The sequence below is a fragment of the Bos javanicus genome, chromosome 16, assembly GCF_032452875.1.
Source record: "Bos javanicus breed banteng chromosome 16, ARS-OSU_banteng_1.0, whole genome shotgun sequence".
Taxonomy (NCBI): Eukaryota; Metazoa; Chordata; class Mammalia; order Artiodactyla; family Bovidae; genus Bos; species Bos javanicus.
The window spans coordinates 51,467,122-51,481,544 of NC_083883.1; the positions used below are offsets into that span (position 1 = coordinate 51,467,122).

General features: G+C 54.8%; 1 protein-coding gene across 8 annotated transcripts in view; it reads left to right on the forward strand.

Annotated features, from left to right (window-relative positions):
* CFAP74 (cilia and flagella associated protein 74) overlaps nucleotides 1–14,423 on the forward strand; it is an 89,887-nt gene that overhangs the window by 36,922 nt on the left and 38,542 nt on the right. For all 8 annotated transcript variants that reach the window (XM_061383015.1, XM_061383013.1, XM_061383011.1 and 5 more), the window contains 11 exons: nucleotides 1,407–1,580; nucleotides 2,114–2,224; nucleotides 2,537–2,639; nucleotides 2,971–3,128; nucleotides 4,027–4,228; nucleotides 4,850–4,897; nucleotides 5,138–5,293; nucleotides 6,622–6,795; nucleotides 7,123–7,241; nucleotides 9,642–9,708; nucleotides 10,094–10,183. In XM_061383015.1, coding sequence (XP_061238999.1) covers nucleotides 1,407–1,580; nucleotides 2,114–2,224; nucleotides 2,537–2,639; nucleotides 2,971–3,128; nucleotides 4,027–4,228; nucleotides 4,850–4,897; nucleotides 5,138–5,293; nucleotides 6,622–6,795; nucleotides 7,123–7,241; nucleotides 9,642–9,708; nucleotides 10,094–10,183 — 1,402 coding nt within the window. The remainder of the gene's footprint in view (nucleotides 1–1,406; nucleotides 1,581–2,113; nucleotides 2,225–2,536; nucleotides 2,640–2,970; nucleotides 3,129–4,026; nucleotides 4,229–4,849; nucleotides 4,898–5,137; nucleotides 5,294–6,621; nucleotides 6,796–7,122; nucleotides 7,242–9,641; nucleotides 9,709–10,093; nucleotides 10,184–14,423) is intronic.

Consider the following 14,423-nt stretch of genomic DNA (forward strand, 5'->3'; position numbering starts at 1 on the left):
AGGCTCACCCTCATCTCCTGTCTGATCTGTCTTTTCTCTTCTCTGACCTTCAGAAACTTGCCGCTCATTATCCTCTGTGTTTTCACTCATTTTCCTCTGTGTTTTCACTCATTTCTCCTCCCACCAAATGCCAGTCTGCTGACCATGCCCAGCTGCCTGCTCCTCAGGCCCTGACCCAGGGAGCCCAGCTGCCTGCCCCCCTCATGTGGGCGTGGCCAATGCCCACTTACTTTCTTACTAATCAGCTAAGGTCTAATTTACATGCAAGAAAACACACATCAGATGTCCCTTCGTGTGTCCCACCCATCAGCAGCACCGACCCCAACGATCATGGGTGTCCCCCCCGCCCCGCCTCATTAGGTGTGCGGACCCTGCAGTGCTTACTGCCTTGCGCCCACTCCTCCTCCCTACACAGCAGCCACGAGGCACCTCCCTTCATGGCTGTAGAGTCCACTGCCATTTGCGTCATGGCTGAGCAGGGCCGCCCAGGCCCCTCCTGGCTCCCACTGGGAGCCCACCCAGTTCCATGGCCCAGTCAGTGTCCGTCTTGGACAGCATAGTGGCCCCTCTGCCCTCTGGTGCAGTCGTCAGCTTCAGCTTCAGCTCCATGGCCTCGTTGCTGGTTCTTCCTTGGATGTTGCTCCGTGAGCACCAAGGCTTGGTAAATAGCTCTGTCCACTGCTTGGTGCTTCCCTGAGCTGGCCACCACCTCTGGGCCAGTGTGTTAAAGCCTGTGCCCGTGGCAGCCACACCAGGGGTGTCACCTGGGACCCCTGGCAGCCCTCCCCTGGGCCTATGACCAACCAGAAGTCACCCTTGAACCTGTTCTCGGGGGGATGTGCCTTCAGGGCCCTCGGTGTTGCTGCTGGAGTCTGTGCGCCCAAAATCAAGGGCACCCCAGGCCACAGGGATGTCAACGAGCCCCCCCAACTCGCAGTTTGGGCTGAGGGTGGGCGGGCCACAGAGCAAGTGTCAGCTGACCCCAAGGCCATCCTCCGGGGGCATGTGTCCCATTCCACCTGGAGCCCTGTGGGCACACCTGACCTTGGGGGTTGGGAGCTCAGACAGAGCCACTCACTGACACCAAGCACCTGCTGAGTGCCAGACCCTGATCCCAGTGCTTAGGGGTTGATCCCAGCACTTAGGCGTCATCAGTGAGTAAAACCCCAGAAAACCTTGCCGCGAGGAGCCTGTATCATGGGGGCTGGGGCATGGTAAGAGGCAGGTAAGAGGGTGGGCGCCATGTGGTGGGGCCTCTACTCCCCTGCGCCCAGAGAGCAGAGCTGCGGTGGCAGGGGCCCAAGTGTCATTGGTCAGATGCAGTGCCACATCCCTGGAGTGGCTGCAGCACAGAGGGGTAGCCCAGTCTCCCACCCCTGGCTGACGTGAACACCTCCGCCTGCCAGGAGCGCCCTGTGGCAGATCGAGGTCCAGGAGGGGCAGCTAGAGGACGCCCGCAAGTCGGCCCAAGAGGAGGCTGCAGCCGCCAGGAGAGGCCTTCAGGAGCGGGCAGCCAAGCAGCTGCACCGGGAGATGGGGGCCTCGGGGAAGGCAGAGCGGAACAGACTGCTGCGAGCCCGGTGCGTCCAGGCCTGGGGTCCTGCCTGCCCCCTCCCCCACCTGCCCGCCCAGGCCCACCCTCCCAGCCCTGGCCAGAGTGGCTGGAGCCATGCTCACTCCCTGACCTGACAGTGGCTTCCTCCTGGACGCCCAGCCATTTTCTCTGCTCTGGCCACTCCTTCAGCCCATCCTCCCTGAGGCCTGACACTGCCCACTCCCTGGGGGCAGCCCCTTCTGAGCACAGGGCAGGAGGACAAAGTGTGCCACAGGCCAGGGGGCCCGACCTCCCACCCCTGGGGAGTCCCTGCCCCCCATCCCACCTTCACAGGTTTCCTCCAGCTCCCACTCTACCTGTCGCCGGATCTCCTGCTTCCGTGGAATCTAAGCCCATGGACACCTGCGGGGTCCCCATCTCCCTGCCCCCGCCAGGCACGGTGCAGGATCCTCCCTCATGCGTTTGCCCTCAGTCCCCTCTGGGTCTGCACAGCACATGTTCCTGTTCCCCCTTCTCCACAGCACATGTTCTCATCCTCCCCACCCACCACCCCTGCAGGAGATGCGTGCACCTGCAGAAGGAGCTTGGACTCCGGCAGCAGAAGCTGGTGGAGGAAGCCCAGAAGAACCACCGGAAGGCCCTGAGGTTCCTGAAGGCCTCGTTGGGGAGGTGCGTCATTCCTTCTCCTCAATCTCCTTGTGTCCACCTCACCCCTGCCAAGGGCAAGCCTGAGAAAGTGGGCCACTTGCCTTTATGTTGAAATTCTCTGATTTTATCATTGAACCCTCATGTCATCGTGTGCTTTCAGTTTTGAGCTGACAGCTGCTGCTTTCAGACAAGGACTGATCTAGAGAAATTGATCTCACCGTTTTCTCGCGGCTCATGTGCAGCCCAGCTCTCTTCCCGCTTGCACTTGGCTATTTCCTTGGGGCTCCTCCCAGCCCTGAGGCTGCTCAAGTGGTGACTAGGCCCTCCCTTCAGGATCCGTGAGCAGGAGCAGAAGGAGGAGCTGGAGACCCGAGAGCACATGCGCAGGCGCATGGACGCGGTGCTGGCCCTGAAGAACAGTATCTCCGCCAACCGGGTAGGAGCCCTTCCGGGATCCAGGCGGGACCGCATGCACCCGCCTGCCCTTGGACAGCCTCTCAGGCTCAGCACACCATGTGCTGGCATCCCAGGCCTTCCTGGGGAAAGTGGGGCCTGGGGGTCAGTTAGGCCAGGGATGTGGGAAGGAATCTGCAAGGGAAGCCCTGGAGGATTTTCAGGAGAGGCAGCTGGGGGTGCATGGAGAGTGGTGGTGACGTCCTCACCACCTGTGTCTCTGGTACAGTGTGAGGTCACCCACCTGATAGAAAGCTCCAGTGTGCCTGCATACACCTGCAGATGCTGGAGCCTCCATGTTCTCCTTTCCCAAGGAAACGCTCCGGAAATTTCAAGCATGGGGCCAGGCCAAGACAGAGCTGGCAGAACAGAAGGCCCAGGCGGAGAAGAAGGCAATTCTGGCCCAAGGTGGGGACGCCTTTAAGCACCTGTGCCATCAGCGCCGGCGCCAGGAGTTGGAGGCCCAGAACCGGTGAGCATGCTGGGAGTACCCCAGGGTAGTGGGGGCACGTCTGCCACAACTACTGAGGCTGCCTCTCGCCCTGCGTCTCCCTTCCACCCCCACCCCACGCGAGGTACCTCTCCTGGGCCTCAGAGCACAGCCCCTCCTGATTCTGCCACCAGGCATGCCCCTATGTCGAGTGGCTCACTCCTTTGTCTCTGCGTGCCCAGCCCCCCACTAGCCCTCTCCTCCCTCCCAGAAGGCAAGGGTAGCCTGGGCTCACTTTCTGGTCTCAGGTGCTCAGTGGTGCCTCAGTCCATGCTGCACCCCGTCATCCCCCAGAACCCCTGGGCCTTCAAGGTCCCCATTCACAGGTCCTAGGCTGCGCCCACCCTGAGAGAAAAGGGTCCTCTGGAGGGCTTCCCAAGATGCTAGAGCGAGTTCACAGCTCTCCCACCTAGCCCAGCATTGCACACTAGGCTCTGTGTCTCCTCTCCCTGCTGGAGGCCCGTCCCTTCCCCTCTCTGGCTTCCTAGCCCCGCCCGTCGTGGTCACTGTTAGCATCTGCCCAGCTGTGGCTTCCTGGTCCTGCTGCTAGGGAGTGTCCCCTAGTCATACCATTGCCCCACCTGCAGGGGTCCCGGGATGGGGGAGAAGCTCCTTGGCATCTGAGGCTCTCAGTCCTGGCACGTGGGAGGGACAAGTGGGGAGCAGCACCCTCCCACCCAAGGCTGCCCTGGTCTGAGCCTCAGCCAGGCCGCAGAAGTCTGGGGACTAGGAGAGCAGGGACACGAGAGCCCAAGGTTGGCGCCCCAGGTCTCTGGCCCGGCCGCCCTTGGGCCTCCTCATCTGCTCCCCTGGAGCCCAGTGGGCCCATCCTCTCGGGTCGGGGGCGTCTGGCTCTCGGCCCAGACAGCATTCCCTGCAGCGCCTTCGAGGAGGAGCAGAAGCGCAGGAAGCAGGAGATTGTGAGTCGGCTCTTGAAGGAAGAGGCTGTGGAGGACCGGAGGAGGCCACGGCCCGAGCCCCCGAGACCCGCAGGCCAGCGGAGCCTGAGGGACCAGACCTGGAGCTACGTGGCCACCTTCTGCGATGGGCAGAGCACAGAGGCCCCGCTCTGCTGTCCCCTGGTGAGCGGATGCCCTGGCAGCAACAGGACCATGCCTGCCAGCCAAGATCAGCACCACGGAGAGCGCCCTGGCCCCAGAACCTTTACTTCCTGCTTGCGTCTGATGCCCCACCCCCACCACCAGGGCCATGGATGGCCTCAAGGCTCCCTCCCAAGGCAGGCGGGTGGCAGCCTCCCGGGGCTCTGGTGCCTCACCCACTGAGAGGCAGACCCCACAGCCACCCGTACCCTAAACAAGATCGTCTCGGGCCGCCTTACATGTGCGTCGTTTTGGTGACCTGCTTACTGTGCCTGAAGATGTGGGACAGGGATCTTGGGACCCTGTCCTGAGCCCGGTGGCCCTTCCACTTCTGCCCTGTGCATCCCCAACCTGAAGGCCCAGCTCACTGGCTCTAACAAGGGTGCTGCCGGCTGGGCCCCCAGGCTTCATTGCATGTTGCCCCCCAGGGTCTCCACTCCTCTCAGTGCCCCTCTCCACCCTGCTGTCCTGGGCAGCGCCCGCCTGCACCTCCTGCTGCCTCCTCCCTATTGTCTCACCAGCCAGAGTGCTCCTGCTCTTCTCCGCGGGGGGCCTTTCTCTCACCTGCAGCAACGTCAATCTCCACCCTTATCCCTATTCCAGCCTGATGTCCCTGGACAGAGGCCAGGTCCAGCCCAAGAGCAGATAAAGGTCTGTGAAGGGGATTCCAGCACATATGTGGGCCCTGGAGAAAGGCTTTCATGATGTGTAGACATTTGTACTTTAAATGGAAGTGACAAACGATGTGTGCTCTGGTCTCTGATGCAGAGTGGGGCCTGGGGTCCCGGGGTCCTCCTTCCCATCTATGTGTGGGGGGCCTAGGGGCCTGGGGGGTCCTCCTCCTGTCAGCATGTTCTCTTTTCTAGAATGAGCCGTGTCTTTCTCCCCCAGCTCCAGGAGACCAGGTCCAGATTCTACCAGTCCTCTCCGCTGCTGACGGCCATCTCCAGTGAGTCTGTTCAGGGGGACGGGAGCCTTGGCGGGGAGGACACACTGGCTTGGCCGGAGATCCCCGGGCTCTGGAAGGAGGACTACAAGCCTTTCCAGGTAGCTCCTCAGACACAGACACAGCCCCGTCTCCCCCACCCACCCTCACCCCGTCCTGATGACTGCTGGGGCCTCGGTCATGGGTGCTGCTCTGCGGCTTCTCCTGACTGCCTCCCTGCCCCATAGCACACAGGCCGGCAGGGGCCGCACACAGCAGATGCAGGCTGGGGCTCAGGGTGGGGGAGTGAGCCCTGATTCCTGCACTTACCACTGGGAAGCCTGTGGCTGGAAGGCCTGCTCACACTTCCTTTGACAGCCTTCTGTCAGGGCAATGGTCATCCCAGCAGGCATAGCTCCGTGAGCCATGGAGTTGGCAAGTATCCAGTGCACGTGGCAGGATGCTGGCCCCAGCTCTGTTTCTGGCCACCTGGGAGGGCGTCACCTCTATCTATGGGCAAACTCTTTCCCGTCATTCTGAGGGTCAAGCCATTTTGTTCTGCTGGTTCTGAGGAGGCCTGGCTGACTGGGCCGGAGCTGGGCACTACCCCACTCAGGCTTGGGGTCACTGCACAGGGGTCACCAGTCAGCAGGCCAGCTTCCACCCCAGAGTGCGAGGGCAGGAGGGTGCCAGTCCCTGGGTCGGCCCCGGCACCAGAGCCAGGCCCCCAGCGGCTCCCTGTCTAAGTCACTGAGACTGTCAGGGCTGTACCTTTGTGCCACTTGAAAAAATTTGCTTCCTGTAGAAATTTTCAAAAACTTTTTCTTGGCCTGATTTTAAAATACTTTCAAACTGTAGTAGTGGAAAAGACTCTTGAGAGTCCCTGGACTGCAAGGAGATCAAACCGGTCCGTCCTAAAGGAAATCAACCCTGAATATTCATTGGAAGGACTGATGTTGAAGCTCCAATACTTTGGCCAGTTGATGTGAAGAGCTGACTCATTGGAAAAGACCCTGATGCTGGGAAAGATTGAGGGCAGGAGAAGAAGGGGACAACAGAGGATGAGATACTTGGATGGCAATGAACATGAGTTTGAGCAAACTCTGGCAGATGGTGAAGGACAGGGAAGCCTGGCATGCTATAGTCCATGAGGTCGCAAAGAGTAGGACACGACTGAGCAACTGAACAACAACAAAAAAACCTAGAAAACCCCCCTCTGCCATTATTTTCCAGAAATCCTCTAGACTGTGGATGGCTCTGCTCAGCCTCTTGTCCCCCACCCCCACCACCTTGCTGGTGCCCCACCTTGGATGTTGCATGCTCCCCTCCCCACGTGGCTCCCTCTCCACCCCATGCGGCCTCAGTGACCCTGGCTGTTCGTGTCCCTCACTCCCCAGCTGCCCTCAGGGAGGCCTGGCCAGGCTTTCCAGATGGCCCTGTCAATCCCCAGGTATCCAAGGAGGATGTGGACCGGAAGCCAGTGGGCGGAACAAAGATGGACAAGGACATCCTGGCGCGGACAATGCAACGGCTACGCAGTGGGGTGATCCACAAACAGGTGGCATCAGGGCGTGAGTTCAGAGGGTGCCCCTTCAACAGCAAGCCCAAGTTCATCCACTTCAAGGTGAGCCCAGAGTCCCGGTACCAGTGTCCTCACCTGGGACTGAGGGTGACAGGGTCCCATGGAAGGGCTCAGGCACCGGCCCAGGAGGGCACTGGTCCTAGGGAGGCCGGGACATCACAACTTCCCAGTCCCCCTGGAGGAGCCAGGCACCACCCAACCCTTTGCTGGGAGACCCACACCCGCTGGTCCCCAGGCACCCCCTTCCTGCCCGAGGCGGAGGTCCTGGGAGACCAGTGAGACGTCCTGGTCTCCCAGGCATGGCTGTCAGGTGCCAAGAAGCAGCCACCAGAGAGCTTTGAGTATTAACTTTTCACTCGCTTTACCTAGGACTTTGATGTGGGCAAAGTGTACAAGAAGAAGATCACGCTGATCAACGCCACCTACACGATTAACTACTGCAAGCTGGTGGGCGTGGATGAGAGCCTGCAGGACTTCATCCACGTGGAGTAGGCAGTGGGGCGGCCATGGGCCGGGCCTTAGTCCCTGCAGCTGCTCCCAGAGCCTCTTTGTTTGAACCACACTTGGGGCCCGCGGGCATTTTCTGAAGTGTCTCGGTCCCCGTCCTCAGGCCAGCCCCATTTTCCCTGATGAATGGCTTGACATTTCCTCCTCTGTGTTTTGAGGTCAATGGCTCTGAGTGAGAGCTCCCTGTGGGGCCTTGTGCCTCCTCAAAGTAAAGAAAAAAGCCGTCTTTATTTCAGGACTGTGTACTTGAACTCTTTAAATTTTCAGTCTGCTCCAGAGTTTCAGGTTTCTTCTCTTGAGACCCTGCTGATGCCTGAGCCAGATCCTCTCGTCTGTGATCCCTTCTGGTCCCTGGAATCCTCTCTTCCTTCTTATTTTGTTTTCCCTCATTTCCCTCATAACGACCGTTACTGTGTCTCTCTGCAGGGCCCATTTCTCTTCTGCTCTTTAAGCGTTTTGACTTCTTCGTTAAGGGTTTTTTCTCCTGCCCTTCCTGGCTTCTGCTGCTCCTCCTCATCATCAATGGGGAGGTCCCCGGGGCTGTAAGTACCCAGGTGTGCGTGGCTCCTGCTGTGTGAGTGCTGCAGCCTCCGAGGCCCTGTCTGCTGCCTGCGGTGCCTTCCAGGGCTGTGCCGCTGGCCGGGGCTCTGGTCAGTCTCCCCATTGGACTCACTGTCCGTTCTGTGAAGCTTGTGAGCCAGATGCAGGATCTTCACTCCCTTTTCTGTCTTCCCTTGTTCCACGTTTATCACCCGCGTGTCCTCCACTGTCGGGCGTGCTGACACCGGGGCTTTCCGTGTGGCTGGTTCTCCCTGTGGATCTGTGGTTTCTGGAGGAGTGGGCGGGGGTGCACAGTCGGTTGGTCACATCACCTCGGCCACCCCAAGTCACCCTCCCCAGCCTGGATCAGGAATGTTTTATGGGCAGCTTTTTCTCTCAACACCTTGAGGATATTCCTCCCTGTCTGCTGGCTTATGCTCTTGCCGTTGGAAGTCGGCTTTCCGGCCAGTCCCCTGTCTTCATAGGTTATCCAGCCTCCTCTGATCGCCATGAGGTTGCCGGGCCCTTGGGGTCCAGCATGTCCACCACCGTGTCTGCTGTGGATCGCTGTCTCCTAGAGCCGTTTTAGAACTCCCTGTGCTTCCTGGTCAGGCTCTGCCAACAACTGTGGACATCCCTCCTCCCTGGCCCTTCACACACTGTCCCCATCCATCCTCACGGACCGGCCCTCTGTGCTCGACTTGAAACCTGTCTGCTCTGCACCCCCATGCTTCCTGACCCCTGTATCACACTGCCCCCCGCCTTTGCCGTCATCTCTCTGAGCAAGTTTCTGGGGTCTGTCCCTCCATTCACTTCTCTCTTTTATGGTATCTAATCGGCTGTTGAAATTACTAATTTCATTTCCAATTCCAGTTGCCATATTCCTCATTTCTGAAGGTCCCAAGCTGTCTTTCAGATCAGCTGATATTTCTGGTTCTTTTCTCACGTCTGTAAAAGTCTCCCTTCAGTAATTCTGCCGCCTGAGGTCCTGGGGTCTGGCCCTGCCCCTTGCCGTGTCCCTGTTGGTTTGTGCACAGCTTTCAGGTCTGGGTTTTGACCCATCCACTGGTGAGATGCCATTTGGGACTCTGTTTGTCTAACACCACTTCCCTCCCAACACGAGGAGCTCGGGTCTACTTCTGCCTTGAGCCCCTGGGATGCTGCCAGCCAGAGACAGATTTTAATATTAAGTTTTTGCTTGTGTTTTCTAAGCAAAGTACAAGAGGTAAAATCCAACTTTGTGAAAATGGACCTCGTGTTTCATGTTAGCAATTTTGTGGGGGGCTCCTTTTTTTCAGACAAATTCAAAGTCCTTCCAGAACACTGGGAATGTGAGGCTGTTTTCCTGATCCTTTTACTTGAAGTGGGGCTCAGATGGCTCCAGTTGAATGTAGCACCTTCAGTCCCCCCCCCACCCCCGCCTCCCTGCCTAGCTCATAGCCCATCACCTTGAAACCAAAGTCCTAGACCCTTGGTTCCAGGCCTGGCTCATGCCCCCAGGGAACCATGACCACTGCTCACCCCATAGCATCTGTACCCTCTGGGGCCAGCCCCTCCTTCCCTCCCTCCTTCCCTTTCCCCTCCCCCTCCCCTCCTTTCCCCACTTCCCTCCCTCCTCTCTCCCTCCCCTCCTTCACTCACACTACTGACACTCAGATGTCCCTGGAGCATCTCCTGTGGACTGAGCCCCAGGGAGGCAGCAGGGGCTCAGCCCCCGGGACAGGGTGAGAAGGAGGTTTCAATGGCCTGCCCAGGCACTGGCTGTCTGGGACAATGGCTCCAGCCCATCTGTGGTCCATGAGGGCAGGAGGCTCAGCCCTGCTCCATTGTTGTTCCCGCAGCTTTGACCCCCCAGGCCCACTATCAGCCGGCATGTCCTGCGAAGTGCTTGTCACCTTCAAGCCCATGGTGAGTGTCAGTCCAAAAACCAAGCTGTGAAAAAAGGGGTTTTCTACTATCTCGAGAGGGTGGTGGGTGGAATTGGGGTCTCCGCTGCCCCAGGCTCCACAGGATGTTGTTATGGAGGAAGGACACACTGTAATGCAGAGGGAGTGGCATGTGGCCTCCAATTGGCTAATTTCCAAAACATGCTGGAGACTCTTCTTCAGCTCAGACAGGGTGACACGGAGGCCCTTCTGCATCCCTGGGTGGCAAGTGTGACTGCTGATGCCTGCGGGTCCAGTGGGATGGGCTGCAGGCCCCTTCCTTAGGCAGCAGTGGGGGTGGGTTGTCCAGATAGCACGTGTCACATGGAAGCTGCAAATGTGTGGGTGGTCGGGGTTTTATTTTTTAGATAAACAAAGATCTGGAAGGAAATGTCTCGTTTCTGGCTCAGACAGGCGGATTTTCTGTTCCACTGAAATGTTCAACAAAGAAATGCTCTGTGAGTTTGTGCTGAGCATCGGGGGTGGGGGGGAGGCGGGTCTGAGGCTGGTGTCTGGGGAGGTGGGTACCCATGCCCATGCTGCAAACTTCCAGAGAGTCTGCACAGGGTGGCATCCAGCTTGCAGGACCCCTGGGTCAGAGGAGACCCTCGGGCTCGCCTCAGGAGACCTGCTCCTCCCAGAAGCTCTGTGGTGTCACCTGATGGGTTTCTTTTGTAAATTATAGTCACCATGCAGCTTTCACATCCCCAGAGCTTGTAACTGGAGTTCGTGCCTTCTGATCCCTCTACCCATTCTACCACCCCCACCCCCGCCTGAAACCACAATCTGTTTGGTTTATTTTTTTCATATCTGTGAGCTCCATTTTTTTTTTCCAGATTCCACCATAAGTATAATCATACAGTACCCATCTTTTCTACCTGACTTATTTCATGTGTCATAATGCCATTCACATTGTGCCAAATGGCAAGGTTTCCTTTTTATGGCTGAATAATATTCCATTTTATATCCACTGCAATTTCTTTATCCATCTATTTGTCGATGGACCTGACACTTGGGTTGCTTTCATGTCTTGGCTTTTGCACATAGTGCTACAGTGAATATGAGCATGCAGACAACTCTTCTGATGATACTGGTTTCATTCATTTGGACGAATACCCAGACCTGGGATCACTGGGTCATATTGTAATTCTCTTTATAATTATTTGAGGAGTCTCCATACTGTTCTCCACAGTGGCATCACCAGTTTATATTCCTACCAGCAGTGCATGAGGGTTCCTTTTTCTCCACATCCTTGCCAGCACTTATTACTTATTTCTTTTTGATAACAGCTATTCTAATGGTATGGAGAAGGCAATGGCAACCCACTCTGGTACTCTTGCTTGGGAAATCTCATGGATGGAGGAGCCTGGTAGGCTGCAGTCCATGGGGTCGCTAAGAGTTGGACATGACTGAGCAACTTCCCTTTCACTTTCCACTTTCATGCATTGGAGAAGGAAATGGCAACCCACTCCAGTATTCTTGCCTGGAGAATCCCAGGGACGGGAGCCTGGTGGGCTGCCGTCTATGGGGTCGCACAGAGTCGGACATGACTGACGTGACTTAGCAGCAGCAGCAGCATTCTAATGGTATGGCTTCCCTGGTGGTTCAGTAGTAAAGAATCTGCCTGCTAATGCAGGAGACATGGAGATGCAGGGTCGATCCCTGGGTTGGGAAGATCCCCTGGAGAAGGAAGTGGCAACCCACTGCAGTATTCTTGCCTGGGAAATCCCATGGACAGAGAAGCCTGGCAGGGTACAGTCCTTGGGGTTGCAAAGAGTCAGACACAACTCAGCAATTAAACAGCAACGATGTTCTAACGATATAAGACAACAGGGAGCTGTGGTTTTGATGTGCATTTCCTTGCTGATCAGTGATACTTTCATGAGGACCTTTCGTGTGCATGTTGGCCATTTGTATGTCTTGTTAGGGAAAATATCTATTCAATTCCTCTGTCTATTTTTAAATCATATTGTTTGGGTTGGTTTGTATTTTTGCTATTCAGTTGTGTGAATTCTTTACATATTTTGGATATCAACTTCTTATCAATGTGATTTGTAATGATTTTCTTCCATTCCATGAGCTGCTTTTTCATTTTGTTTGTAATCTCCTTTGTTACATGGAATTGATATTTTCTTTTAATTAAGAAAATTTTTGTATTAATGAAAAGCAGAAAGAATATCCATATAATCACTTCCTGAATCCAGTCACTGTCAACATTTGCCACTTCTTCTGTCTGTCTATCTGCTTACCTGGCCCACTTCAGAATGAAGCAGCAATTTCCTATTGCTCAATACCCATCCTTATAAAACATCAGCATCTCAAATACAATTAACCACATTCCTAGTCATCACCTCCCACCCAGTCCATATTCAAATGTACTGAGTTGTCCCCAGACCACCTTATATAACTGTGGTTTTTTGAGCTGAGATACAATCAAGCTCACATATTGCATTTGATTATTAAGCTCTTAAGTCTCTTTTCTTTCAGGCTTTAACTCTAGTAAAATACATACCTAGACATGGCATGTGTAGGAAATCCCATGGACGGAGGAGCCTGGCAGGCTATCGTCCATGGTCGCAAGAGTTGGACACGGCTTAGGGACTATACCACCACCAGCACCGCACATGGCATAGATATACATCTTAACTGGCTGTAAGTGCACAGCCCAGGGGTATTCCATACATTCACAGCGCTCTGAGCCCTCACCACCGTCTATCTCAGAGTCTTCATCTTGCAAAACTAGAGCTCTCCTTATTAAATGCTCGCTCCCCACCCTCCCCCAGCCCCTGGCACCCTCCATTCTCCTTTCTGTCTCTGTGAACCTGATGACTTTAAGTACCTTATGTAAGTGGGATCACAGGGCATGTCTCCTCTTATGAACAGCTTCTTTCACGGAGTGCAGTGCCCTCCAGGGCCGTCCGTGCTGCAGTCTGTGTCGGAACTTCTGAGGCTCAGTGCTGCGGGGGGCTCTGCTCCTGGTGTTTTGCTATTTGTTTTCATGCCCTGCAAGTTCTTTTGTCCCTCATCTCCTGCAGTGCTGTCATCTTTATGTTGAACTGACCTTACGTTGTGAAATGCTCAGATTCCTTTTTCATCCCCTTCTGTGTATCTTCTTTGTGGTGGGATTACATTTAGCATCCTAAAGTCACAACTATCCTATCTGGGTTTGTATCAGTCTGACATTAACAGCTCATGAAAGCTCCACTCCTTTATAGCGTTGTCCCACTCGGTTCAGTTGTTGATGTCACAAAATTACTTGTATTACTTGCGCATCCAGTAACATAAACAGAAATTGGTAGATACATCAGTTTCTTAGTTCTATAGAAAACAAAATGTGGAGTTATAAACCAAAGTTATAATAACACCAGCTTTTAGGCTAAAAAATGCTTTTTAAAAGACTGTGTTAGCATCTTAAATCATGTAGGAAACTAAAATTGCTGTTACAAACCATCATGACTTTGACACCAGCACTGTGTGTCTTCCTTTCCAGAGCCTGAGGTTACTCTCTGGGGTCCTTTCCTCTCGCCTGCGCGACTAGCTGGGGCATTTCCTGCAGGCAGAACTCCTGCAGCTCTTGTCCATCTGGGCCTGTCTTTTGAAGGACAGTTTTTTTTTTTTTTTTTAATGATTTCATTTATTTAATTATCTTTGCCTATGCTGGGTCTTCGTTGCTCTGCAGGCTTTTTCCTCTAGTTACAGTAATTGGGGGCTACTGTTCGTTGGGGCGCTCAGGCTTCTTATTGTGGCGGTTTCTCTTGTGGAGCGAGGGCTCCAGGAGTGCAGGCTTCAGTAGTTGTGGCACGTGGGCTCAGCAGTTGCAGCTCTAGAACACTGGCTCAGTAGTCGTGGTGCATGGGCTTAGTTCCTCCGTGGCATGTGGGATCTTCCCGGACCAGGCATTGAACCCTTGTCTCCTGCATTGACAGGCGATTCTTTACAACTGAGCCACCAGGGAAGCCCCTGAAGGACACTCTTGAAAATTTAGGATTCTCGACTGACATTTTTCTTCCTGGAGCAGATCGGCTCCTGGCCCTCTGTCCTCCAAGGTGTTTGTTGAGAAATCTGCCATGATCTTACTGAGGCTCCCTTGTGTGTGACACATCATTTCTCTCCTCCTGCTTTCAAGGTTCTCACTTTTTCTCTAGCCTTTAACGGTCTGATTACAAGGTGTCTCAGCACGAGTCTCTTTGAGTTCATCCTTCTCAGAGGTTATTGAACTTCTTGGGTGTTTGTAATCATGTCTTTCATCGAAGGTGGGGAGCTTTCAACCATTTTTAAAAAAACTTTTTTAATTGAAGGATAATTGCTTTTCAGAATCTTGTGGTTTTCCCTCATACATCAACAAGAGTCAGCCTTAGGTACACCCATGTCCTCTCCTTCCTGAACCTCCCTCCCATCTGGCCCCATCCGGCCCTTCAGCCTGTCACAGAGCCCCTGTTTGAGTTCCCTGAGTCACACAGCAAATTCCCATTGGCTATCTATTTTACATATGGTATTGTAAATTTCATATGTCTGTTTCGCCATTGCTATTCTGAAAATAAATTCATCAGTACCATCTTTTTAGATTCCATATGTATGTGTCAGTATATGATATTTATTTACATTCCTACCAACAGTGCAAGAGGATTCGTTTTTCTCCACACCCTCTCCAGCATTTATTGTTTGCAGACTTTTTGATGATGGCCATTCTCACCAGTG